Source organism: Diceros bicornis, chromosome 1 (assembly GCF_020826845.1).
Source record: "Diceros bicornis minor isolate mBicDic1 chromosome 1, mDicBic1.mat.cur, whole genome shotgun sequence".
In the NCBI taxonomy this organism is placed as follows: domain Eukaryota; kingdom Metazoa; phylum Chordata; class Mammalia; order Perissodactyla; family Rhinocerotidae; genus Diceros; species Diceros bicornis.
Genome location: NC_080740.1, coordinates 10,170,511 through 10,197,329, shown reverse-complemented (window position 1 = coordinate 10,197,329; position 26,819 = coordinate 10,170,511). Strand labels below are relative to the sequence as shown.

General features: G+C 36.9%; 1 protein-coding gene across 5 annotated transcripts in view; it reads right to left on the bottom strand.

Annotated features, from left to right (window-relative positions):
* Positions 1-26,819, bottom strand: part of ATG10 (autophagy related 10) — a 219,164-nt gene that overhangs the window by 170,950 nt on the left and 21,395 nt on the right. For 4 of the 5 annotated variants that reach the window (XM_058524837.1, XM_058524733.1, XM_058524678.1 and 1 more), the window contains exon 2: positions 21,312-21,431. In XM_058524837.1, the coding sequence (XP_058380820.1) occupies positions 21,312-21,419 (108 nt within the window). In that variant the 5' untranslated portion in view covers positions 21,420-21,431. Of the gene's footprint in view, positions 1-21,311; positions 21,432-22,062; positions 22,554-26,819 lie in introns of those variants that run through there. The other variant, XM_058524789.1, reaches the window with a different exon arrangement.

Sequence of the window (26,819 nt, the reverse complement as noted above, 5' to 3'; positions counted from 1 at the left end):
CAGGCCTTTATCCTTCTACATAATCTTGAAGCCTCTAGACAGCTATTGGGCTTAGTCCAGCACAGCCTGGTTCATCATATTCCTGCCACCTACCCATCTCACTACTGCTGGCCCCTATCTCCCACATGAGTAAGACATAAGGTACAGCAGGCTCTGCCCCATCACACATGCCCAGTTGGTAAATACGCTTCCTGAAACTTTACCCTCTCCCAGACTTTGCTTTTTACTCCATTCTCTGAAATCTCTTAGTTACTGAATTTGGGACCTGTCACAGTTAACATTCTTGCGTCAGCCTTCCAGATTGTCATAGGATTCAGTCCAGTGCTTCCTAACCCTTTTCAGATCATGACATACATAAAAATTCACACTGGAACAGTTTAATGGAGTAAACTGGAGGGGATTTGGTGGTGTCTACATGAAACTTGGTAAAAAAAAATCTTAAATACAATTTCTTTATATTGTAAAATTATTATAGTCAACTCCCATTCCTACCCCAGGCTAATTTACTTTCTGTCTCTATAGAGAAGGGTATTTATCACTTTTCTCCAAATGATGAAAACTCCTGACTCATTACTAACTAGAATTTGGATAATTCAAACCTGAATTGTACTTCAAAAGTGCCATCATTCTGTAAATCAAATAGATCTTCCTTTACTTTCACTGACAAATGTAATGTGAAAATTTCTTATGATACCATGAATAACTTGTGAATACAACTAAAATCATACACTTTAGACTTGTCCTTAAGTATACTAGATGTTGCTCTACTTGTCTTAATAATCCTTCCTTACTATTCAAACCGTGACACAGACTAAACACCACAAGTGAATCTTTCTTAACCTCACATTTCCAAGGCCAAATTTTTGCCTTAAATCCATAAATTTTATCAGTACGTGTGAATACATTACCATGAGGTCCTGGCAATTTTCTATTAGGTTCATTCATTCAGCTAATTAAGCTATTTTTGCAAGCCAATAACTACCTTTTAACAAATCTTCAAAGTTAGAATTATTTACAAAAAAAGCTCTAACTCTCCTACTAGTTCATAAACTTCTGACAAAACTCCTCTTTGGACATCTACTGCGCTTCAGGATGAAACAGTGGAAAGTCATCCTCCAATCTCATTTCTTCACGTGAAGCTGGAAACAGGAGTGAATGAAGCAGCTTCAGTTATATTAGATTCTCCACTTAGATACATCAGACCATGTGAAACTCATATACAGGCAAACTTTTACACAATAGAGTTTCTCTGTGAATAAAACATTGCATTATTTGAATCTGTGTTTTCACGACTCTTGACATGCAGCCATTACACTTTTCTGCTATTGTAGTCACTCCATCAGTATACAAATTCAAGCATGTTTCCATAATACCTTATTTGTTTCAAAGTATGAATTTACCACATTCAATATTTCATCCCCAGTAATTTGTTTTGGTAATTCTTCACAGAGAATTGATATTCTTCCCAGCATTTCTTTTTAGGAATTCTAACTGTGCTGGAATTTGACAGTTTCTAATGTGTGTAGATTCAACAATCTAAAATAAAAACCTGTTTGATTTAATAATAATCTGGATTAATGTTGTCTTTATGTCATCTGACATATCATCAATACATTTACAAATATTATTTGAGAGTGCCACTTTTTCCATCTCTTTTGCTTTATTGGCTTCAATTTCTAGACTGGCTGGTAAAGTGAGGGCATCCATCCTTGTGTGAAGCAGTTGGCTTCAGCTTTTAATGGTGTGACCTTGTAACTGGTTGATTTAGCTTAATCTAAATAAACTGAAAAAGCTTATTGTTGGAACCAATCTCAAAAAGAGCTTTGGTTTTTGTGTTGCTTTTGCAAAACTTAAAAACATTCCGGTCTTTTCCCACACAGGATGAGTTTTTGTGGTGGGGTGTCAGTCTTGGTACCTTGTCTTCATCTGATAACTGCCTGTCAGGCACTTAGGCTGAGGGAGAAAAAGTTACCAAGCACACACCTCCAAGTTTGAGATGATTCTCATTTCATTACCTAACTAGTGACTTCAACTTTTTTGATACTATGTTTGTCTTGTGAAAGTGATGGCTTTCCAGTTTTAATGAAAAATTCTCCATTAAGATGGGAAAGCAAGTACAATATCTGTAAAATTTTAAATTTTTTAAATTTAAGGAACTAAGGGGGCCTAAGGGCTTTTATAACTACATAAAATCCATTTATAGGAATGAGGAATCTTCTGCATTCATTCAAATATTTTGAAAACAAATTTCATGAAAAATCAAACAATCATTGATTTTTATTTACTCTAAAAATTAAAATTTTGAAATATTCACAAAATATACATAATGCATACACTGGTGTGTGATTAAAAATATTTTGACAAATTTATTTTCTAAAGCTACAAAGCCATTAGTTAATCAACTTAATTAAATTACATTCAATTACTACTTGACTTTTAGAAATAAATATTTTTCAATTTCCAAAAACAAATAAGAATTCATAAAACAGAATTCTATCAAGAATGTGACTTTGGCTAATTGTTAACACCAAAAAGCAAAAACTAAGTAAGTAAAGTAAATAAATAAATCAAGAAGTAACAAAATCAATATTTTATGTGGCTACACTTAGTATCAGAAAATGATAATAAAAGTAATAAAAATAATTAATCATACATAGGTTCTAAGCAAAATTATAAAATAATGATGATGATATAATCATAATGATTATAGCAAACTAAATTGAAAGTAAAATACAAATATTTTACATGTATTAAAAAACAAAATTTTTAAAAGATGGAAGCAACCCAAATATCCATCAACAGATGAAGAGATAAATAAAATTTTATATATATATATATACACACATACATATATATACACACACACAGTAGAATATTATTCAGCCTTAAAAAGGAAGGAAATTCTGACACATGCTACAACATGCATGAACCCTGAAGACATTATGCTAAGGGAAATTAACCAGTTACTAAAGGACAAATATATGATTCCACTTATATGAGGTGCCTAGAGTAGTCAAATTCACAGAAATAGAAAGTAGAATGATAGTTGGGGCTGGGGAGAGGGGGCGGATTGGGGAGTTGCTTTATAGATACAGAGTTTCAGTTTACTAAGATGAAAAAGTTCTGTAGAAGGATGGTGGTGATGGTTGCATAACAATGTGAATGTACTTAACACTTCACTGCACTACTGAACTGAACCACTTAAAAATGAGTTAAGATGGTAAATTTAAGTCATGTGTTTTTTATCATAATTAAAAAATTTTCTAATTTAAATGGTTAAAATGGTACAGTTTATGTTACATGTATTTTACCACAATTAAAAAAATTACTGATGACAAATATATCACAAGCGTGTAATCAGACATACTGGGATGCTTCAAGGTCCAATGCCAAGGGTAGGTGCTATATGGTATGGCTACTATAGAGAAATTCCTGGTCACGAGTGCCACATCTAAAGTTTCTTGGTCCAAAATAATTAGTGAATTTAGGGAGTTTACATAGGGAGCCATTCAAATAGTGCTCAAATATCATTTGAAGTACTATAAATTTCTGAATGGTTGTACAAAACACTGTTAATGAATTATGACCATTAGTATCTTGAGCTCACTTGTAGCCTATTCATGGCACAGCCATGTGACAGGCACAGCAATTAGGAAGCTCTGATCTAGCACCAAACTTCCAGCTTTCTCCCTGATCAGCCTCTTGTCTTGTTCTCAAGCTCAGCATATTCTTGGACAATCCCTTGGGTAAGTCTCATCCTAGCTCAACCAGGGCTTGGGACTTCTGCTTCTTAAACGCTACGCCCAGGATATCTACCTTCCAGAACACCCCATTATCATGGGCAGAACCCATAGATTGGCTACAAAAAAGCTAATGCATCGTAAGCAGTCTTAATAGAGGCAGTATCTGGAACACAGTAAATTATATGACCTTCTAACTCTAAACCTCTATTTCTATGATTTAGGAACGGTTTTATGACCCAGGGTTACATAACACATAAATCTCAACTTTATATTCTGCTTGCTTGTCCAGGTGTCAGCAATGAATAAAATGCATACCAAAGAGGGACGCCTGGTCAACATTTTTAGTAGCACTAAGATATCCTAGGTAAAACTGAGAAGTAAATGAAACTCGTCCTTGATGCTCTCCCAGTTCTACCTCTGCTTTGTTGTCAGGCACACATGTCTGTCCCACAGTGCTCCAAAATTCCTAACCATTCAAAAGTGCCACAAAGTACATAGCTTAGCTTTCTCTGTTCTTCCCTTCCCTCCACCTAAAATCCTGCCCCAATTTTTAAAAATTTCCATCTCGCAATAGCTCACTTCCATTTGAGCACAAATCCTGGTTAGGCTTCCTAACTTTCTTATAAGAATGTCAACACCAACTCCTATTCAGTGGTCATTAGAACATATAGAGCTACCCTTAATGGAAAACACAGAACATCTCCATTTCAGGTTCTACTATCCACCCTTAGCTCATTAACCATTCAATGTCATCAAGCTGTTTTGTTAGGGTACTGGAATTATAAATGATGGTCTTTTCTCTTTATTTAAATTTTAATACCTAATGTTATATAATGGGGCAAAAGAACATAAATCAGCGTTTGAAAATCTCATCCCAGATCAAATGCTTTTCAAACCATCTGTGGTGGAAGATCGGGATTTTTATTTCCAATCTGTCATAGACATACTTTTGTGAAAAACACTGAAAATGAATTACTAGAAAAAAATGAAATAAAAAAATCCAAAACACAAAATACAAGCCTCATTTTAAAAAAAAGAACTACTTTTTTAGAGCAGTTGTAGGTTCACAGCAAATTTAAGAGGAAAGTACATAGATTTCCCATTTGTTCCCAGTCCCTACACATACATAGCCTCCCCCATTATCAACATCAATCTTTTTATTATATTTGATAGACATAAAATTATTCTGTCAAATTACCTACAAGTTTCTAAGCCCTCATTTTCAAGTTCTATACTTATCTCCTTGCACTGGTACCAATCCAGAACCACACTTTGAGTAGCACTGCCTCTCTCATCCCTACTCAAATATCTACCTCCACTCTCACCAGAGTCAAACAATCCTCTGCAGAAGAAGCAGGAAGATACAGAATGGTATATCCTATGGTCAATGAAAGAGCCACTCTGGTTACATACACATCTACAGATCTCTAATTCACAGAAGCTGATCCTTTTTCACAAGCTATTCACCAATCTAATACACTTTGAGGTTTACAAGAGGAACAGGGTCTAGGAGTCTCATATATGCCTTTTACTTTGAAACCTCTCTTTTTTTTTAAGGTAGTTAAAACCCCTATTCTGGTTCTTGGTTATTTACATAATAAAGATTCATTTAAATGCACATGCACTACACACTCCTGAAGCCAGCAGGAGGTAAACATGCAGATCTGAGACCAAACTTCTCTGTCTGTGTGCAAAGCATGTCTCCATTGTGCAATCGCTTTACAAATAAGGAATAAACACTGGGTTTATAGGACTTGGAAGAAAAGGTTTATGGCTTTGACTGTTTTCCATTACTGAAAAATTTACATGCTGAAAAGTAGCAAAAACCAGTGCAAAAGAATAAACAGTGGGTGCACTTCAAGGGCTCGTTTCTTTCAAGAATCAGGAGTAAAATTGGGTTTTATTAGCTGTTTCATTAAGTTTTACTTTGAAGAAAAACAAACAGTGAAAGCATATGTGCAACATCTGATGAAAAAGATTTTATTCTAAACAGTCTCTGTACAGAGCTCATTAATGTAACAGTAAACGTGAAGACTTGTCTAGCAATTTAAGGATAATTTGACTTATTTTAGTTTATTTATAATTTTTGACACAGTTTATTTAACATATTCTAATCTTTAAATCACCATGTGTACTAAACTAATATATTAAATCTGTCTTTTCAATGACATTTTGCAATAAATATCTATAACCGCTGTTAAAGGCAATTAGTATATGAAGTTTGTATCAAATTTAACACCTAAAGTAAGATAATACAACTGGATATTGATAACTTGGAAAACTCATGAAAACAGGTCAGTTCTTCTTAGTCAACTTCCTAATTGTAAATGCCTTCCTTACACTACAAGTATACTTTTTGAGAAAAATCTAAATATATGTACTATTATAATCAAAATCTGAAATCTAAGCATCTAATATAATACTCAAAGTATTAAATAAAAGTTAATACTTTTTCCTTAGAGCAAATTTAGACATGCTGGATATTCATCATATTCCCACTAGAAGAATTTACTCAATTGCTATTTTTCCATTTCAAGACTAGATGTTGATAAGAAGCAACTAAAGTTTGTTAGTGGGGAAAAGTACATATATTCCAGTTCCTCAGTGTTGGCTACATAATAGTGTGGGCCTCCAGTATGGAGCAGATTAAACTTCAGCTTCTAACTAAGTGGATGAATTCAATATTAAACTATAGGTTAGGGGTTGAGACCATAGTCTTTGGAAGCAGGCACATCTTGGTTCCAATCTTGACCCCGCCTCTTACATAAAGACTATGTAACCCTGCACTATTTAACTTCTCTAAGCCTACATGCCTCATCTGAAGTAGAAATGATAATGGCTAACTCATAGAGCCATTGTGGGGATTAAATTACATGAGATATTATATGTAAATAACAGCACAGTGATGGTGCTTTGAAAATGGAAAAAAAAGTTACTCATTTTAATCAAAGTAATATAGCACATAGTTATAAAAGTCAAATAGCACTAAAATGCATATATATATAACAAAAATCACCCCTTTCCACACCACCCCATCTACCCAGAGGCAACTACTTGCTAATTTCCTTATTATTTCTTCTGGTATTCATCTCCAAACTCCATACATTTTACACATAAAGCTTTCTTTTGATACATCAAATTTAGATATTATCTATTAACTTATTTTGTAGATCATATATATTCAAATTCAGTGTGATCCCCAAATTAAAAAACCAGGATCAGTGAAAAATGACTTCTGTTAAACTCATACATTGGAAAGAATTTATAGAAGAAACAGTCTTGTCTTTGGAGCCTGTGTTGTTCAAATCAATTGTAACCTGCTTATTAAGGTGTCTCTACTCCTCAGAGTCTAAATATGAAATCATTTTATTTTTTCCAATAACTGCCCTAACTCTCCTACGTGGAATCTCCTTTCCCACCTGGTAAATGTGGCAGATTGACTGTACTAATGTCCCCAATTTTTCACACCTCCCTATATCCTTACCCTTTGGTAATGCCTTTCTACACTGACTCGGAGGTTGGCCTCCATGAAAAGCTCAAGAAGAGGTCTGAAAAAGTGCTTGAGTGTTTCTACTTCCTTCCTTCGGACCCTTACCACCACCATGAGAACAAGCTGAAGCCAGCCTACTGGAACATGGAACCAAGCTGAATCATCCCAGCTGAAGCCACCTTAGACTAGCCACCATCCAGCCACCGCTCCCCTGATTGTAGATGCAGAAGCAAGCCCTGCGGACATCAATGGAGCCTGTCACAGATCAGTAGAAAGATCCAGCCAATTTGTAGGTTTCTGAGCAATAATAAATGGTTACTGTTTCAAACTACTACGATTTGCAAGGGTTTATTATGCAGCAATACCTAACTGACGTATTATGGATCCTTAAACAACAACTTGGTACCAGTCTATAACTTTTTAGGTGCTTTCAGTTATTAGAACTCTATCCTTCAGATGATTGACTCAATCTTATTATTTTTGTTATTTTGAAGATTTCAGACTCAAAATCAGTTAGAAGTTCTTTCCTCCATGTAGTTCAACCCACAATCTCTGCAGCTTGGAATGGAGAAATGAAGCACGGTCTTGCTCAGAGAAACCTCCTGCCCTTCACTACTTCTTCCAGGAGCCCAGGGCTTGAGAAGAGGAAGTAGGAAGGAGAGTCAGCCCCTTGCTTAACTGGATGCAGTCATAGTTTCTCTCCTTGTTGCTTGCTGCTGCTTCTCTGGCTGACACTGACTGGGTGTCAATGTCCCTGCAAGTGGCAGACATGCAGCTGCTAGCTCCCTGGTGAGGTGATTTTATGGGCTCTACAGAGGATCCTGCAGGAAACCACTCCCTGGGACATTTACCTGATCTAGGCAGTCCCCATCTGCCCTCTACCACTGTTGAGGCCCCTTTACTTCTAGATGATAGCCTTCTTGAGCAGGACAATGGAAAAGTAGGTCAAGCACAGCTACTCTCTGAAGTGACCATATTAAACAGTGTCCTCTCTCCCCCTCTATCGCTCTCAACTCCATTTAGCCCTGTTCCAGCAGAAAAGGGCAGATCAGTAAGTTCATGGCTAAACAAATGCTCAGGTAGGCAATGAAATGACCTCCTGCCACACTTGAAGGTGCCCCATACTCTTTGGGGCAGGAAGGGAGGCTTTGGGAGGAGAGGGAATCATTTCTCATTAGGAACTCTGCACTTCTCTGCTCAGTCTTATCCTCATATTAGGGTGGGGTGGAGGATCTCAGTTCTTTAAGAATGGCTCCTCAGAGCAGTCTCAGTGGGCAGGTTTCTGACCCCAATGGCTAGTAGATTATTCATAGCTATCCAAATATAGAAAATTAGTTACTTAGAGTCTTTTGTCTTCAGCTTAGGGCCTTAGCTGCAATTCTGGAACAAGATAAAAAAGTCCCACTCAACACACTGTTACATGGCTATTTTTAAATCTAAAGTATGCATTAAATTCTACTATACTGCATATCATTATAGAAGAATTCCATTTTTACAGAAATGCCAGTTTTATTAAAAAAACTGCCCTGAAGAAGTTATTTGAATAATACTTATTAACTTTTTATGTAAATTTTATAGTGTTTTCATGGATCCCAATTCATCAATTAAGGGATAAAAAAGGACCACTGGCATTTTTTTTAATTTCTTATAATTTTTCAAATAAAACTTTTTGTCTAATAAAATTCTTTAGACAAATTGTGAATTTTTATTTTTTCTAGAAAATCAGATATTCAATCATTCCTTTAATTTGTTAATTTGTTTGTGTACCTACTTTATAGCCAGTGATATACTCCATTTGCTTTGGACATATTAGCAAACAAAACAAAGATCTCTGTCCTCTGATTGAGCAGGGAAAGACTGATGTTAAACAGTAAACACAATAAATAAGTAAATTACAGAGCATGTTAAAGGTGACTAATAGAATGAGAAAGAGAAAATGTAGAGCAGGGTAAGAGAAATCAGGAGTGCGGCTGTGGGTGGGGACCAAGTGGTTTGAAATGTTAACAGGGTGGGCAGGGAGGCCTCAGTAAGAAGGAGACACATGAGCAAACACGTGAAGGATGGGGGAAAGGGGGGAGGGGGGCAGGATGAAAGAAGAATGTTCTAGACAGAGGGGCCAGCCAATTCAGAGGCCCCCAGGCAGGAATGTTTGTCTGTTTGTCTGGTGTGTCTGAGGAACAGCAAAGAAGTCAGTGTGCCTGGACAGCTGTGAATGAAAGGAAGGGAAATAGGAGGCGAAGTCAGAGGAGTAAGACGGGTGGGGAGGGAACAGATCGCATAGTTTAGAGGCCATTGTAAATGCTTTGGCTTTTACTTAGAGTTGAGAAGTAACACAATATGACTCACATTTTAAAAGGTTACCCAATAGGAAGCCAAGGGTGGAAGCAGGTAGATGGTCAGGAAGGTAATCCTAGTAAGTGTTGATGGTGGTTCACACCATGGTGGTAGCAGGGGACACAACAGAAATGGTCTGATTCTAGATATTATGAAGGTGGAGGCAACACGAAGTCCTAAGGGATTGGATGTCGGGTGTGAGAGAAATAGAGAAGTCAAGGACGACTCCAGTAGCTTGAACAACTGGAAAGATGGAGTTGCCATTAATTGAGACAGCAAGATTAGTTTGGGTGGTAGTAGATATGCAAGTCTGGTCGGGGGGGAGATTAGAGGTTTAACACTGGACATGTTGACTTTAGGATCTAAGTGGAGATACCAAAGTAGAAATGTCAAGTAAGAAGTTGGCCTTATGAATCCGGAATTCAAGAGAGAAGTCTGGGCAGGGGATATACACTGGGGAGTAATTGACATTTGATACAATTTAAATGATGACCTCCAAGGTCATGAGAATAGCTAGAGAAGAGAATAAGACATAGGACAGCCTGGGTACTAATGTGAGATTGTGGAAAAAAAACAGCAAAGAAGACTGAAAAGGAATGACGAGTAATATAGGAAGTAAACTAAGAAAGTGAGGATACCAGATGAAGAAAGTATATCAAGGAGAAAAGAATGGCCAATCCTATCAAATACTACTAAAAGATCAGAGAATTTACCAATGAATTTAGCAGTAATGAACTTAGAGGTCCTGATAACATTACATAATAACACGGGACCCAATGGCTCGTCCCGCTAAAAAGGAATTTTACAATTTAATAAAAATTCTTCTAAAACAAATAGGTTTTTATAGTCAATGACCCACTTATTTCAAACAATATATTATACAATGAAATATATTTACACAGATAAAAAACCTGGCAGAACTCCTTGCAGTTTATATGATTTTAATTCAGTTAAATGAATGTAGAGTGCTTACTAAGCTAACACCAAGGAGATAGAAGCGAGGATAGAGAAAGAAAATCTCTGCAGTCAAGGAGCCTGCAGACTCCTGTGGGAAATCAGGCAAGTATACAGATAACCACCCGATAGAACTGTGCTGTCACTTGTATGGCAATATAGAGGAGGGGCATCTACGCCAAACTTGGGGTCAGGGTGGCCTATCTGAAGGAGGTGATGCTTAGATTTAATCTCCAAAAAACATGTAGTGATTATGGGTAAAAGACCTAACTATAGACTCACAAAAGAAGGTGCCAAATAACTAATAAACATATGAAAAGGTGCTAAAATGAACCAGTTTTTAGGAAAATGCAAGTTAAAATCACTATGTGGCCTCAGGAAGCAGGACTTCAAATCCTCTTCTCCAAAAAACAACTTTAAAACTGTTCAAAATTGTTACAAACAACCATTTCAGGAATCTGGCAATCAACCAAAGTCAAATAACATATTAAGAAGCACTTATTCATGAAACACTGTTGAAATTTTGGTAAGAACAGTGGGAGTCTGTGGCTCCTGCCTGGGGCTGCTGCCATCCCTCCCTGGTGGTCAGGAAGGAGGTTCTCCCTGGACCGCAGGCTAGGACAGCTTCAAGGCCAGAGAGGCTCAACTGATCTGGAGCCAAAGGCGAAAATAAGCCAGGCAGCAGCATCGCCAGTAAAAGTAGCAATCTCAGTACCACGTCTGAGGTAGCCATCCCAGTTGGGACAAGCAACCAACTGACAACATAACCAGAAAGGTAATAGGGAAAGCCTGAAAGTAAGAGCTCCGTGGAGGGGCTTGAACTCTGCAAACAACCCTGGGTGCCTTCCATCCACATGCCTAGGTGAACCCACCCTGTCTTTACATCCTGGGCTGATGGTTGGGCTGCACTCAGGCACAAAAGACATGAGAGAAACTAGAAGGCAAGGCAGACTAGAAACCTGTCTGAACATTGAATGTGCTCCCCAATCCACACACAGATCCTTCAGGAAGGGTGGAAGTCTTACTCTACGCTTCATGCTCAGGGTGTTTGAGCATAACCTCTGACCAATCCTTGACCACGAAGCTATGCATAAATGTAATGTTCTCAAAAAGGTATAACTTTTTTAGGCATGAGTTGTGTATGCTTAGCTAAGGAGACTAAACTATATCCTGAAATAATGAAGAATCACTAAAGGACTCTAACCAGGGAGTAATGGGTTGGAATTGCATTTTATAAGACCACTTTGATAAGGTGGAAGGCAGGTTGGCAGAGGGCAAGTTTTGAGACAGAAAACAGAAATAACAACCCGACCCAAGACAGTGGCAATGGGAAAGGAGGGCAGAGGACGCAGAGGTAAACCAATTTGAGAGATTTTTAAAGGTGGAATAAACTGATATAATGATCCATAAGGTCTAGGTATTGAGGAGACAGAGGAATGTAAAGGCTTTCAGGTTCATGGCCTGAGCAGAAGGATGGTGAAAACATCTTGCAATCTACTAAAACAAATTCAACCGATAGGAGGTTGAAAGATGATGGGTTCAGTTTTGATCATGTTGAGCTCGAGGTTTACAGAACTCTAATTTGTGGGATTGCTTATGCAAGTAAACTTCGTATAAAATCTGTTACTCAGAAAAAGATAAGCAGTGTATGGAAATATGGGGCTGTAGTGGTCCAAAGACCTGGGTTCTTGCTCTAGTTCTAGCTCAAACTTGGGCAAGTTAATTGTTATCTTGATGCCTAAGTTTACTCATTTATTCAAGTTATCTTCATACAAAATGAAGAAAATAAGACTGCCCTGTATACGTACAGGAGTGTCGTGAGCATAAAAAGGAAGGTGTAAAACAAGAATACATGTCATTGCAGCTATAGCACACAATTTGTTCCGGAAATTGTAACTAATACAATATGACCAAAATGAAGCCGTAAATATTGGAAAAGAAACCATATTTTCACTATGTCAGATGACATGGAAAGCACCAAAGAATTATTTTTAAAAGTACTAGAAGTAGTAAGACAGTTCATTTAGGTAACCAGTCACAAAATACACCTAGCAAAATCAATCTTTAAAGTGAACATCTATTGTGTTCCTAAAAGTGAAGACAATGTTGTAAAGATGTAATTTTGCTCCAAATTTACCAATTTAAAAGAACTATCATTAAAATCCCAATTGGGAAATACAGCAACACTTGTTTATCTAATTAAGAGTACCTAAAAATGAAAGCCTACATATGAGGGAAATTCACCAAACAACCACAATTGTATTAGGGTAGTATGATTTTTGATGATTTTTTCCTCTCTATTTTTACAAACATTCATGATCACACTAATGCCATCGGTAGTTGGAGGCCTTCTCCAAGGTTTTGGAAATAAGCATTTTCCAAGTTCAAGCATGAAATTAATTCATAATAAATCAGAGCACAGAGGCAAATGTGTAAAGAGACAGAATGGCTCCTCAGCCTGCAAGATTTGTCTGTAATCTGATGGCAACCAAGAGAGAGAATGGTCAGTCGCTAAAACTTAAAAAAAAAAATGAGATCAATTAAAGAAACATTGGCAGTGTCCACTCCACTGTTCAAGAGAGAGATTCTTACCCAATGAACTCTAAAAAACTTGGCCTCAATAGTAAAACTGCCTCCACTGCAGAGCAAGAGGTATGGTGCCATTCTTAGATTACACCATTAAATACATCATTCACACAACTACACAGGAGAATTTGTACTCATTCTGTGCTCACAGAATTGTGATCTGACGACCTAAAAAACAAAAATGAATCATCATGCTGACAGGAGCATTCCAGTTCATTTGACAATTCTGTTTATTATACATCAATAAATTGGATTCTGATACATATATATTCTTTGACATCACTTGATGTGGATCCCTCTTTGAGAGACAGCTCCATTCCATTCCATCTGAACCCGAGAGTCAGATCCTGGGCTTGATAAACCCACCGGTGTAAAGATAACTCCCTACAAGGCTTTTTGAAATATGGCCTGTCAGCTAGCCCAGTGAACCCAAACATCACTGTTAGCCAAAAATGTACTTTTAATTGTTAAATGTGTTAAAAGCACATTTTAAAAATTGTTAAAGCACAATAACTATCATTTAAATTTTAATTTATAAATTTGTAAAGTATTATAGCTTTCCTTTCTCTGATACTCTTGATAATTTTTAAAAATGGTGTTCAAAAATATTTAATTCACGAGTGATACAACCTGTTCTTGAAATGATTGCTTAAGATTTGCATATGCTTAAGTGACAAATCATATCATAACAGACAATAAATTATGAATGAACAAATCTAGTGTAACTGACTATGACTCAATGTTTATTATAAAAACAGCATGCTGCTCCAAGTGCATTTTTCTCCTAATCTCCAAAGATAAACTAAAAAAAGAGAAAAATCTACTTTAGTTTGATCAAGAGACTTTATGAATGCAATATATTTAATCTTTATCTAGTGACGTGTGGGGCCAGAAATAATATTTCATTAACTCACAGTACATGGCTTAAACAAATACAGCATTACACTAAAACTAATAGAAGTAACATGCTCACAACCCTCCTAAAAAGGACTATTAATATAGGGATATATAAAAAATTTTTAAGTAAACTGGGGAAGAAGAATAAAAATTAAGCAAAAATTAAGTATTTCAAACCAACAAATGTATTTATTTGTTACATAAAGCAACATTATACCTAAGAAACCTATGGGAAGTGTCTACTCTTTTTGTAAACCTTAAAATTGTCACTAAATTTTAGCAAAGAATCTATCTAAGCATATTGTGTACATAGAGACTGAAAAATTTAAGTGGATATTTACTATTTCACCTTTGAAATAAAAATCATCTCTTCCAACAATTCAATGTATAAAACCACAAAAACGAATGGGTGGCAAAGTAAAGTAGCTATATTTAAAACATTAATTCCATTATTTACTCTCTAATTTGATTATGTTTCTGACAAAAATATCCAGTTGGGTTTACATATTATCAGCAAATCTGAGACATGGTGAAGAACTAGCCTTGCTGGATACACATGGAAAGCATTTTTAATCCTCTTTAATAAAGTTGTGCTTTGAAATAAAACAAATAAAATCTCTTAATAAAATGAGGCTGTATAATTCAAGATGTCATCATCTAACAGAAATTCACTCCCAATGCTCTGTTCAGCTCTCTACTTCATAAAATCCTAAATCAAAATTTGTAAAAATAATGGATGACCTTGGAAGACATTATGCTAAGTGAAATAAGCCAGTCATAAAAAGAAAAATACTGAATTATTCCACTTATATGAGATACCTAGAGTCGTCAAATTCATAGAGACAGAAAATAGAAGGGAGGCTGCCAGGGGCAGGAGAGTTGGGAATGAGGAGTTAGTGTTTAATAGCGACAAAGTTTCAAAATTGCAAGACCAAAAGAGTTCTGGAACTTGGTTGCAAAACAATGAAAATATACTTCACTCTACTGATGTGTACAGTTAAAAATGGTTAAGAGAGTAAATTTTATGTGTATTTTACCATAATTTTAAATATAAATAAAAATTTGTAGAAATAATATTTTATGTCTTTGGGTCTTTTCCTGAGTTCATTCATTAATTTTAATATATAATGATGAATAAATTTAGAGTGCATTTGAAGAACCTATAATTTTAAGACATATGGGGTGAAAAAAGGAAAGCCAAGTTAATTAAATTGAAATACATTATGTCATTTCATATATACCACAGATGCTTTAAAACAGTATGTTCCTGGCTGTGAGCTAGTAATTGTGGGAGCTAAGTGATAGGTACATGGGAATTCATTATACTATTCTCTTTACTTTTGTATGCCTGAAAATTTTCATAATAAAACATTAAACATAAAATAGCTGTGTGAGAAAACAAGGTGTGACATTCAGCAGAGCAGCAATATTGATGGGAAAGGTAAAGTGGGTTTTTTACTAAGATACTGTTAAAAAATTGAATTAAGTAAACTACGGAAATATTTTAGAATCTATTTTTAAAAAATGAATTTGATGTAATTAGCATGATGGTGAAGGGTTTTAAGAAAAGCAACGTGAATTAACCAGAGAAAGACTACTGGAAGGAAGGAATTAAAAAATCAGCTTAAATTTCTAAGAATAAAATGAAATTTAAAAATTTTACTCTAGAAATTGGAAAATAAGCCCTTTCAATAAGCAGTTCCTAAGCTTTAAAGGAAGTAATCAAAATATTTCTAGTGTGTTGTTATGTAAATTTCAAAATATAATCAAGTAGGTTTAACTGAAGAGAGAGGGATTAACAGGAGGCGGGGGCTTTAATTTTTCTTTAAGAATAACACATAAAATGATCTAGTATTAATTATATAAAATCTAATCTCAAGATTAGTAGACTATTTTGTCTACAGTACCTGAATGTTCTCTCTTCCTGTTTCTGCTATTAAAAAGGGAGAGAAAAACCTATAGGAAATTATTTTATCAATAACCTGTGAAATGTTGAATCACAGAACTGAGGTCCTAAAGCAATGTACTCATATCTAGTAAGCAAAAACACAAAAACAAAAGAAAAAAATGTAAAGGCAAGTTGCTTTGAAGTTTTAAACTCTGCAGAAATTCCCAAACGGGGTCTGAATCTAATATAAGGCTAAGAACACGTGTAATTATGAATAAAGTTTACGGTAAAGAGTAAATTGCGACAAGATAGAAGAAAAGGAAGCATATATGTAACATACGTAAAAGTAGAGAGAATAGCACCAAAATCAAACCTATGTACATATTACCCATATTCAATACCTATCAAGATTTTGCCCCATTTGCTTCATCTATCCCTGATGGGTTTGTTTTTTTCTTTGCTAAACTCCTTGGTATCATTTTATACCTTATCTTAGTCCATAATCAAATATCCCCAACTGTCTCAAAAAATGTCCCTTTACAGTTGATTTGTTTGAGTCGGGATCCAAAAAGGTCCACACATTACATTAGGTTACGTCTCTTAGATTTCTTTTAATCTAGCATAGTGCCACTCGAAGTCTGATCTGAACTGGTGCCAGTTCCAGAACTAATTGTTACCAGTCCAAAAACTGTTATCAATCCTCAAACTCTTTATTACAGGTCAATAAGATAAATTCAGAAAAATAAAGTGAGGACTTAGAAACTTTCATAGCAAGTTGACACCGTCAAAACATCCAAGTGCATGGTCAGTGGACCCATCTCCCTGAACTAGGCTGGCGGCCGTCACCCTCCCATGCTGAGTCACATACAACCTGAGTTGCACACTAGTCCTGAGCACTGGGACCACTTACTGGTCACTGCCCCAAAAGGATATCAAAAAAAGAAAAACAAAAGAAATTTGGTCCTTAATCCTAGATATTCAGAGACACAGTCCTCCTCCGCACTTCTTTACCCTACCATTAACCTTTTAAGGAAATTGGGTCAGTTGTCCTTTAGATTTCTGGATTTTTTTCTATTTGCTTCCTGTGGTATCAATTAACTTGGTCTTCTATCATTTGACTTCCTTAATTGATTCTATTCAGGTTTAACTTTTTGGACAAGAAGGATATTTCATAGATTGTGCTCTGCGATTCATGTTATAAAATTTCAGAAAGTATATAATATCTGGATGCTCTATTTTTAGTAATGCCAAGATTGATTGCTAGATTCAGGTGATGATAGCTCAACCCCTCCTTTGTAAATTCCCTATCAACCTTTCATCGAGTTCATCCACTGATTATTGTTGCCTAACTCATTTCACTGGGGATTGAAAAGTGGTGATTTTCTAATTCTACCATCCTTTCTATGTTTATTAGATGGAATTTTGGGAGAAAAAAAAACCTCCCCTTATCAAATTAGGCTTTTTGGTTACCATGAGATATAGTTCATATAGGAAAAATAGGATAAATGCTTATTTCTTTCCTCTTGACTAACAATTTTCAGACCAAGAAGTTGACGTCCCAGATACTCCCAATGATATTCAATGAGTTAGGTTTGGAGATGTTCTGCTCCACTCTCTCTTCCTATTTTCCCTTCCTGTCTCTGTTTTTGTCTCTGTGTCTGTCTCTGTCTCTCTCTCTCTCTCTGTCTCTCATTCTCTCACTAACATTATGAACTCATCGGTTTTTAAGATATTCAATTTCTTTCAAATAATTGCATTCATTGTTATTCGCCATCTTCTGCTCTCCCTTCTTATCCTGAGAACTCAGAATAATACACTACAGACCAGTATGGTATATTTGGTACTAAACAGACTTTCATTGTGTTTTCTGAAAACCCAACTACAATTTCATTTATAGCACTATTTTTATAATAAAAGACACAGAACATTTCAAACAACCAACCTGTAACCATAGTATAGCTTTCCATGTGCCAGAAATTGTGTTAAACTCTTTGAATGCAAATCTCATTTAACCTACACAATAACCATGTTAGGTGAGTATTATTGTTATTCCTATTTTGTAGATAAAGAAAATGAAGTTTGGGAGACATTAAATAACTTGTCCAAAATCCAGCTAGTAAATAGTAAAGCAAGGATTAGTACCTGGGTCTATCTAATACTGAAGCCCATGCTCTTAACCACTATTTTTAATATCTGGCAGGCCATCATGTTAAGCAATGGCTCTCAACAAGAGTACCACCTGCCTGAGGGATTTGGAAATGTTGGGGGTAGGGGACCAAGAACTGTCCTGCCCAGATGCCAAGAGCATCCAGCCCCACTGAAAAATATTGATTTAGAAGTATTTTCCCTATTCTGCATACCTACAGATGAAAAATCAGGACTAAAGTTTTGACTACTTTAAGACACTGTTTTCTTTTAAAATTTTTAAATTATTTACACTTCATTAATTCACTTTGCTTTTCTCATCAACTTTGCAGGAAAAATGATGTTTTGCCTTATCTATAAAGTTGGATTATACCAATTCTCTAAATATTGTCACAATTCTTTTAAAATTAAAAAATAAAATAGATGATGCCAAAGCAATTTATGAACAAACCTGGAAGTGTGAGTGACATTACGTGTACTCTTTAAAGGAGGCTCTCTATATAGGGATAAACAAGATTCTCTTTAAAAATGACTTTCAGGGGCAGGAAGGCGCAAAGGGAGGCCTTACAAAGGCGGACAAGGAACCTTTTGGAGGTGGTGGATATGTTCACTATCTTCATTGTAGTGAAGGGTCACAGGTCTATACATATGTCAAAACTTATCAAATTGTACACTTTAAACATGTGCAGTTTATTGTTTGCCAGTTATATTTCAATACAACTACTTTTAAATAAAATAAAAATAAATTTATGGAGCCTAAAAAGTGAAACAATAGTATAAGTATTGTCTCCAAACAGTCCCACAAAAAGACTCAGATATAATACAAATGGATGGTTTGAGGGAAATAACCAGGTGACTGAGTCACAATTTCCTTCATAAAAGTGGTACAGGACTGCAGAAATCAAGTAGCAACAATACTAACATCCCAAAAATTCAGAAGAGAGGGATCTGCTTTGCCTGGAGCCCTTTTTACGAATTCAGATCCACAGCAGGCACTGAGGCAGGGCTGGGTGAGAGCCCACAGTCGTACCACGAAGACACTCAGTCCCAGAAGCCATCACACACAGCCCACATATTATGTGTCACTGTCATGTTAGGTTTGGTCCTCAAGGTGATTGAAAAATATCTTTTTTAATTTGTTGCCAACACTTAAAAATTTAGAGATTTCTCTCCCAAAATCTTTTTTACTTTTATTGGAAGATCTGGTAACCCTCAGGCCCATGTTTCCAACCTGGCAGCAGGCCAAGCACTCTGGTCAGCCGCAGGCCACAGGACTCAGTGTCCATATTGTCTTGTCCCTGGCACCTTTACCCACTTACATGGCCATGCCCGTTCTCCACAGACTTTCGAGTTTGCAGTCCTTGCCCTAAGGCTGTAGAGATTTTTTCTGAATAGCGTTTTGTTTTGTTTTGGTACTATCTGTGGGCTCACCCCATGTTAAAGAGAACTGTCCTTAATTAGAGGTACAATTCTCACTCCAAAGGATAGGGAACTTTCCCAACTCAGCAGGCAGTGGCAGCAAACAAGAAGCTAGACTTAGCCATACCCATCCCTGCAGCAGAGGCCAGACCAAGAATAAAAACAAATCCTGGAAACTGGTTCTTGGGGTGCTAGTTTCAACAAATTCAGTGCAGAAATTTCTGAGCAATATAATTTCCCTCCTGCAGATCTTCCCCAATGCCCCCAAAACACACACACACACACACACACACACACACACACAGTCCCAGCTCCCTCCCTAAGCTTCCCTCCCCCATTCTACTAGGTCACTGAAAATGGTAACAGGAATCTCTATTATCCCACCTCTAGCTCAAGATAAAAGAAAAATTCTTGTTTTAAAAACCTAGTGAAAAGGGCAAGTTCCCAAGGAACAACCATGCAAATTATTACAGATCAAAAGGGGTCAGAAACCTATATTCATTCAATGAATAAACAACCAACATTTTATTTAATCATTTTATATCAGAAGCATTAACATTAGTCAGGATGAAGACAAGGAGACCTGTTATTACTATTACTTAACATTTTTCTACTCAATTCATAAAATAATAGAGAAATATTACAAAAAAGGCAACAAAAAACTCCTAATTTGCAGGATGACCTCACTCTACTTAGAGAACACAAGAGAAATCACTGGAAAACTATGAAAACTAAAAGGAGAATTCAGTAAGGTGACTAAATGGTTATAAAATTAATATACAAAAATTAGCAGTTCTTTTATATGTCAATAATAATCATAGAATAAATAAGATGAATAAAATTTTAAACACAATAGAAAACAAAATTATAAGGCACTAAGGAATAAAATTAATAAAAGGTGCTAGTCAGGTCATGTTATCCTGGAGCAGGAGATGCCATAGGGTCTTATGAATTATCCAATCACTACCTGAGAGAGTGGGGCTGGAATCTACCACAAGAAATTGACCCTACACTTTGGAACTCTCCCATGAGCCCCCCGTCAAAGCTTAGCTGGCATATGACCCAGGAGGAAACCATGGCTTCTCTCCTCAGTGACCCTGGACCCAATCAAGGTTAGGCATTTCCACGGCCTAGTGCTGAATCCCAGAAATCAGCTCAAAACTGTTCACATTTCTCAGAGTTCATATAGGAAACAGCCAATCAGCAGAGAACAGGATTCATCACTTTTTCAGGAATCAGATACGATGTCAAGTAGAGAAAACTCACTTATTCTCTAAGAAAGGGATTTCAAGGAACTCTTAGAGAGCTTTTGGCAGAGAACCTTACTAAATGAATGTGTGGAAATAAATGAGTACATAGACCTTTTATGTTATTATTACTGAATAGAACCAAAAGAAAGAATGTTTTGGAATATGTTTACATTATTAAGAAATTTTCAATTAATACAGTTCTCAATATTTCAGAATTTGTGATTGTTTGACTATGGCTTGGTTTCAGGATTATCTTTCGACTCTCCGGACAAAAGTAGTTTCCTAAGAAAATTAATAGTGTAAACAAATGGCTGGCAGCACCACAGAAGCATCTGTTTACATTCAGATAATTAATATGCTAAGCATTCTTATCTATTAAATTAAAGCAGGTCACCTAAGGACTTTTCTAGATAATACTTCATTAGCCTAATTATAATGAGTATATATAGTTGAAGTAATAAAATGGACATCTGTTTTAAAACATTTTTCAATTTAAGCCTTTTACTAAATCAAATTAGCTTTCATACATTAGTTTCAATTACTGAGGTTTTTACATGGCAAAAAACCCCTCCATTGAAATAGGAAATAAAAATTTTTGTTCTTACCTTTGAAGTTCTCCATTCCCAACCATCACCTATCTGCTGTGAATGTTTAATGAATTCTGCACAATAACGCTGGAATGTTTTTTCTCCAAAGAACTCATCTTCTTCCATACTAAATGATAACTGCAACATAAAAACTAAATATTAGCAATAGCTGTAGAATGAATACTGAAAGGAGTTCTGCTAATTCACTTATTTCTTTAAACAAACCAAGTTGGGGATGTATAACGGAAAATAACCTCAGAGCCATTCCAAAAAAGTGTTTTGTTTCCATCTTTCTCACCCTACGCCCATTTTTAATTAGGAAGAACATATAATCAACATGAAACCCAAAACCTAGATTTACAAAAAATACACATCTATAGTTCAAAAAATTTAGTTTGCCCATAAATTTCATTTCAAGAGCTTAATTTTATCTCACTTCTTCTAAGCTAATGCTTCCAACCAATCTCCTCAGAATTTCCTTCTCTCCCTCCTACCTCAGCTCTTATGTAGATAGTGTGACAGTGATTAGTGGAGCTGAGCTGTTCTTCACACTTTCATAGAGTTCAACTCACTAACAAATGATGTTCCATAGCCTGGAAGTATTTGTTTTTCAAGGTGTAAGGTTATGATCAACCAATTAATTACCTGCTTTATTGAGTCTACAAATGTGACAAATCAAGGAATACTCACATATTTGTTATATAAAAGTATCCAAAAATATGAGACATTGTTTATAAAAAGAGAGTTTTAGAGCTGGAAGGAAACTCACAGATTATGTTGTTCAAGTCTCTCGAAGAGAAAAGTTAGACCAAGTGAGTTCCCTCATTCTCCTCATTCATGAAAAGCATTATCAGGACAATTAGCACTTGTTGACTGCTAACTATGTCAAGCACTATGCTAAACACTTCACATTCCCATTTAATCCGCACACAACCCAAAGGTTGTTGTTATCACCATCCCTCAAACAGAAAAAGAGAAAGCAACCTGCTCAAGAATGCAAACAAGAAAGGATTCAAACCCCAGCTTGGCTCCAGGGCCAATGATCTGTCTATACTAGCTGACTCCCAGGGGTCCAGTGTTCTTTCTGACTATTCAAATTTAGTATGACCTATACAAGAATTTGTTCATTCATCCAACAAATATATGTTGGATATCTACTAAGTAGTAGGCACTGTGCATAGGTGAAGGTTAGATGTACAAAAATGAAAAAAATGTATAGTCCTTGCCTTGTAAGAACTCATATTGTAACAAAGGGAGATAAGCAATAAAAATAATTACAGTAGAAACTCTCTTAACGAACCTCCATTCAACCAACTTTGCCAGATCAATCGACACGATGTCCATTCCAAAATGACTAATGTCTACAGCATAGTGACCATGAAGCACCTCTACTCCCATCAGTTGAGGGTATGTTCACAAACCACATTCTTGTATTATAAATACATACTTTAATTAAATGCAGTGCAAACCACACCAATAAAATATAAGTTAAAAAAAGACAACTGTTATTTCTATGATTTAATGCCTTGGAAAGACTTTATAAACGTAAGCCTCCATAAGAAAAACAAATTGCTATGGAACTAGGTATGGACAATGCAACTGAAAAGATTGGTGGGGGGAAAAAATCATAAAAATCTAGGATCTTGCACTCAGATTGCTGCACAAGTGGCTGGAGTTCTTTCATTTAAACCAAAACTTCTATTTAAACCAAAAATCTAGAGGATGCATTCTTGGTTCAGTTTCATCAAGAATGAACAACGAATTCCAATCAAGTACCCACACTCAAAGAAAATGCCTTGGTCATATATGAAAAAATTGGCAAATGACTGTCTTTATACATTTTAAGTTGAAATAAAATGTTTTAAGTATGCATATATTATCTCTTTTTAACTCTAGCTTTAATCAACTTCTTCAATTAACTGCTCAACTCTCAATATTGATAGCATTGGAAAAGACGACTTCTATTTAAAGGATGCACAATAATGAAGATATGCACAGATTATAGTGGGCACAAGAAGGGTCCCTTACAAAGGAGGGATGGTATGGGAGGGCATGTACCATACAAGAGTTTGAACTGTTTCCATAGGATATAGAGAATCAGACTTTGGAGCTGAAAAGGTTAGAATAATACATCATTGGAGCCTCTGTGGAGGATGGATCTGAGGGGCACAAGCCTGAAGGCAGGGAGAGGAGTCAGAGAAGCTGTTGCAATGGTCTGGGTGAGAGGTCAAGAGGATCTGAACCCAGGCAACAAGAGAGAGCAAAAGAATAAGCATCTTAAATTACAGAGAGAAGACAAGATTGATTTAAGAGATTTGGAAGTCATCTGTTTGAAAGAGACAAATGAAACCATGAGGGAATGCATATAGCAGATTCTTAATATGGCTTTTGGTGGATCACGAAAGTTTACACTAAATTCCATATGTATGTGCCTATCTATATTTAGTGGGGTAAGATTCTATAATTTTCAACAAATTGTTTAAAGGGTCTTAACCAAAAAGTTAGGAACTTCTATACATAGTGAGAAGAGCAGTGGGTTGAGAAAGAAACCTTCAGACCCCAGCATTTAAAGAACCTCTAGAGGAAGAGGAACCAACACAAGAGCTAGAGAATAAGGAGTCAAGCATTAGGAGGAGATCCTAGCAGGAGTAGTGCCATGGAGCCCAGGGATGAAGGTTTCAAGGGAGTAGAGAATAACCAATAAATAACTGTGTCAAAACAAAAGAAGGGCCCATCAAGAAAAGGACTGAAATCAACCATGGACCCCGACAATGAAGCTGTCATTGGTGCCTGAGAGAGCAGTTTCAGCAGGAGGGAAGAGAGAAAGAAGGTTGTGGTGGGCTAAGGAGAAATCTAAAAGGAAACAGTGAAAACTCTGTAGACTACTTTTTCAAAAAGCTTGATTGAAACATACATACAAATTGGTAACAGAAGCAGCACACAGGTTTAAGGAAGGATATGTTTAAGCTGAGCAAAGGGAGGCGGTAGAGAGAGAAAAATTGAAAATCCCAAAGAAAGAAAGTGACTCATGAAGCAATATCCTAAGTGGGTCAGGAAGAGACGTGGTCAACAGCATAGGAGGATGGATTTGAACAACACAATAGACCCCTTACCCCCGTCAACTGGAGGAAAGGCATTTGAGGATGCATATAAAATTTAAAGCAGTTTTCCAAAGGGGACCCAAAGTTAAGGAACACAAAGTCTGATGGTCACAAGAATTTGTGATGCAGGGGCAGGCAGGATGCGCTACACGGTGAGAGGCTAGGGATGGAAGGAGAGTGTTTGAGAAAACTTGTACAGATTTGGAATTGCTGGTGAGAGGAATGAGAGGACAGCATTTAAAGATGAGCAGACAGAAGGGAAGGTCCAGCACAGGCTGGAGAGCCTGATTTGTAGTGCAACACTCTGTGAGGTGTTGTAATTGCCTTCAGCAGTGCTCAGCTCCCCAAGAGTGGGGACCAGCAGAGAGGGCTGCACTGACCACACATGCAAAGCAGAAGTTTTGCTGGGATGATTCAGTGGAAGGACAAGGATGGAAGAGGGAACAGAATATGCTATTGAGAATACCTCAGAGGTCCAGATTAGGTGGGAAGGGAAAAGACGCCAAGCGAAGGCTGAAGGAGCTGGGAAAATAAGGCAATATCAAGGAATAATAGATATCAAAAAAGGCTAAGAACAACTATAGTGAAAGGAAGGAAATGGAAGAATGGGAAGGCCATGAGATTTCAGAACTTGACCAAGTCTCAGCTGTGGCCATGGAAGTGAGTATGTAAAGTAGCTTGGAGATGAAGGTCGCTGGGACTCAGGAAGTTTTAAAAACTATGAGAATTATAATGTTTGCTGTTTTCTACATAGACATTGAAGTCACTTAGGATTATCCTGCGAGTTGGTGGGAGCAGAGAGCTCTTTAAAGAATATCAAAGATTAAGTGGGAGATTTGTAAATGACAAAGGGTAAACAGTGGAAGATGGAAAGGCACAGAGATGGTAAGTGATATATGATATAAAATGCCAAGTCCGTGGAGAACAATCACTCATAAACCAATACACGCGCTCCTGATGAAGCAGAACACAGCCTTGGATTCCTTCTCAAGATGGCGCTAAAGGCAGCCACCACCAGAGGACAGGGACAGTATGTGACAAAAACCTACCTTGCCTTGATATCTGGCAGAGCTCAATACCACGAGCCTCAAAGGAGCAGGGATATTTACATGATGCCGGAGAAGCAGTGACCTAAAACTGACTCTGGGGAAGTGGGGGCTGCCAGCAATCTCCATACTCTGGGCCTTAAAGGGTGGAAGAAAAAGCAGCTTCCACCCAAAGGGCTTCAGTACTTTTTCTTAAGCCAAGTTTCCTTTAAAATTAGTTGACAGAAACACTAATCTGTGAAGATGTTAACGTCATGTTAGATGTAAGTGTGGAAACCAATCCACACTATATCCACTCACCACCCCCACCCCGGAGATTCACAATGCACATTGTGGTGGGAAACTATTAACTCAGGGTTCCCAACTCTTTTGACCATAGAATTCTTTTCCTCGGAAAAACTTTTTAACAACTTACTCTACAGAATGTAATAAGAGAAATAATGGGTTAAGGGTTCAGGTAAGTTTGTTTACTGTGGATGTGTGCTCCTGAGGTCACAATGGGAAATGTGAGAGGGTGGGGGAACAGTGGAGAACAGGTTTGGAAAGAGAAAGCACCAAGTACAGGAATGTAACTACAGAAGAGACGATAAACTGCAGGGGCTTCTGCTGCAGTGGTTGTCAAGTGCTTCAGGGATGTAAGTGAGATCTCCAGGTTACACACAGAATCCTGGTTAATAAGGTGCTTATTGCAGACACAAGCTGAGAATGTGACATCTAAGAAGACACTAACAGGAAGAACAGGAGCTAACTTAGCAAAAGGAGGCAGGTAAAGGGAACAGAATGTGCAAAAGTCTGAATATAAGAAAAGGTCTTGAAAGTAATTGAAGAACTCTTGTTTGACTGAAATATAGAGGTAGAGGGAGGGTATTAGGAGAACTATCCAGCGCTGCTGATGAAGACAGGAGGGCCTGTAACCTGAGGGCTCGAAAGGGTTTTGAAAGTGGGAGTGAACTGATCAGATTTGCATTCTGGCTTCCAGTGGAGCCTACAGGTCCTGCAGAACTGGATGAAGACCAGTGAAAAGCCTCCTACAATAATCCGGGAGAGACATAATGATGCTAAACAGAGCTAAAGATTGGCAGTAGGGTGGAAGAGGGAAGGATTCAAAAGACATTGTGAAAGTATACTCATTACAACAACTGGAGGATCTTGGTATGTGAGGGACAGGTGAGAGAGAAGATTCAAGAAGATTCCCAGCTTTTTGCCTTAGGTGGTACAGTGTACTGACTGAAAGAGATCTCTGGAGGAAGAGCAGGTGTCGGGAGGGAGAGGGGTTTGGTTCAGCCACACTGATTTTGAGTTTGAGATGCCTGTGGAATACCCAAGTGAAGAAGACTAGGAGGCATTCTGAGATGGCTCTGGAAGTTAGAAGGAAGAAA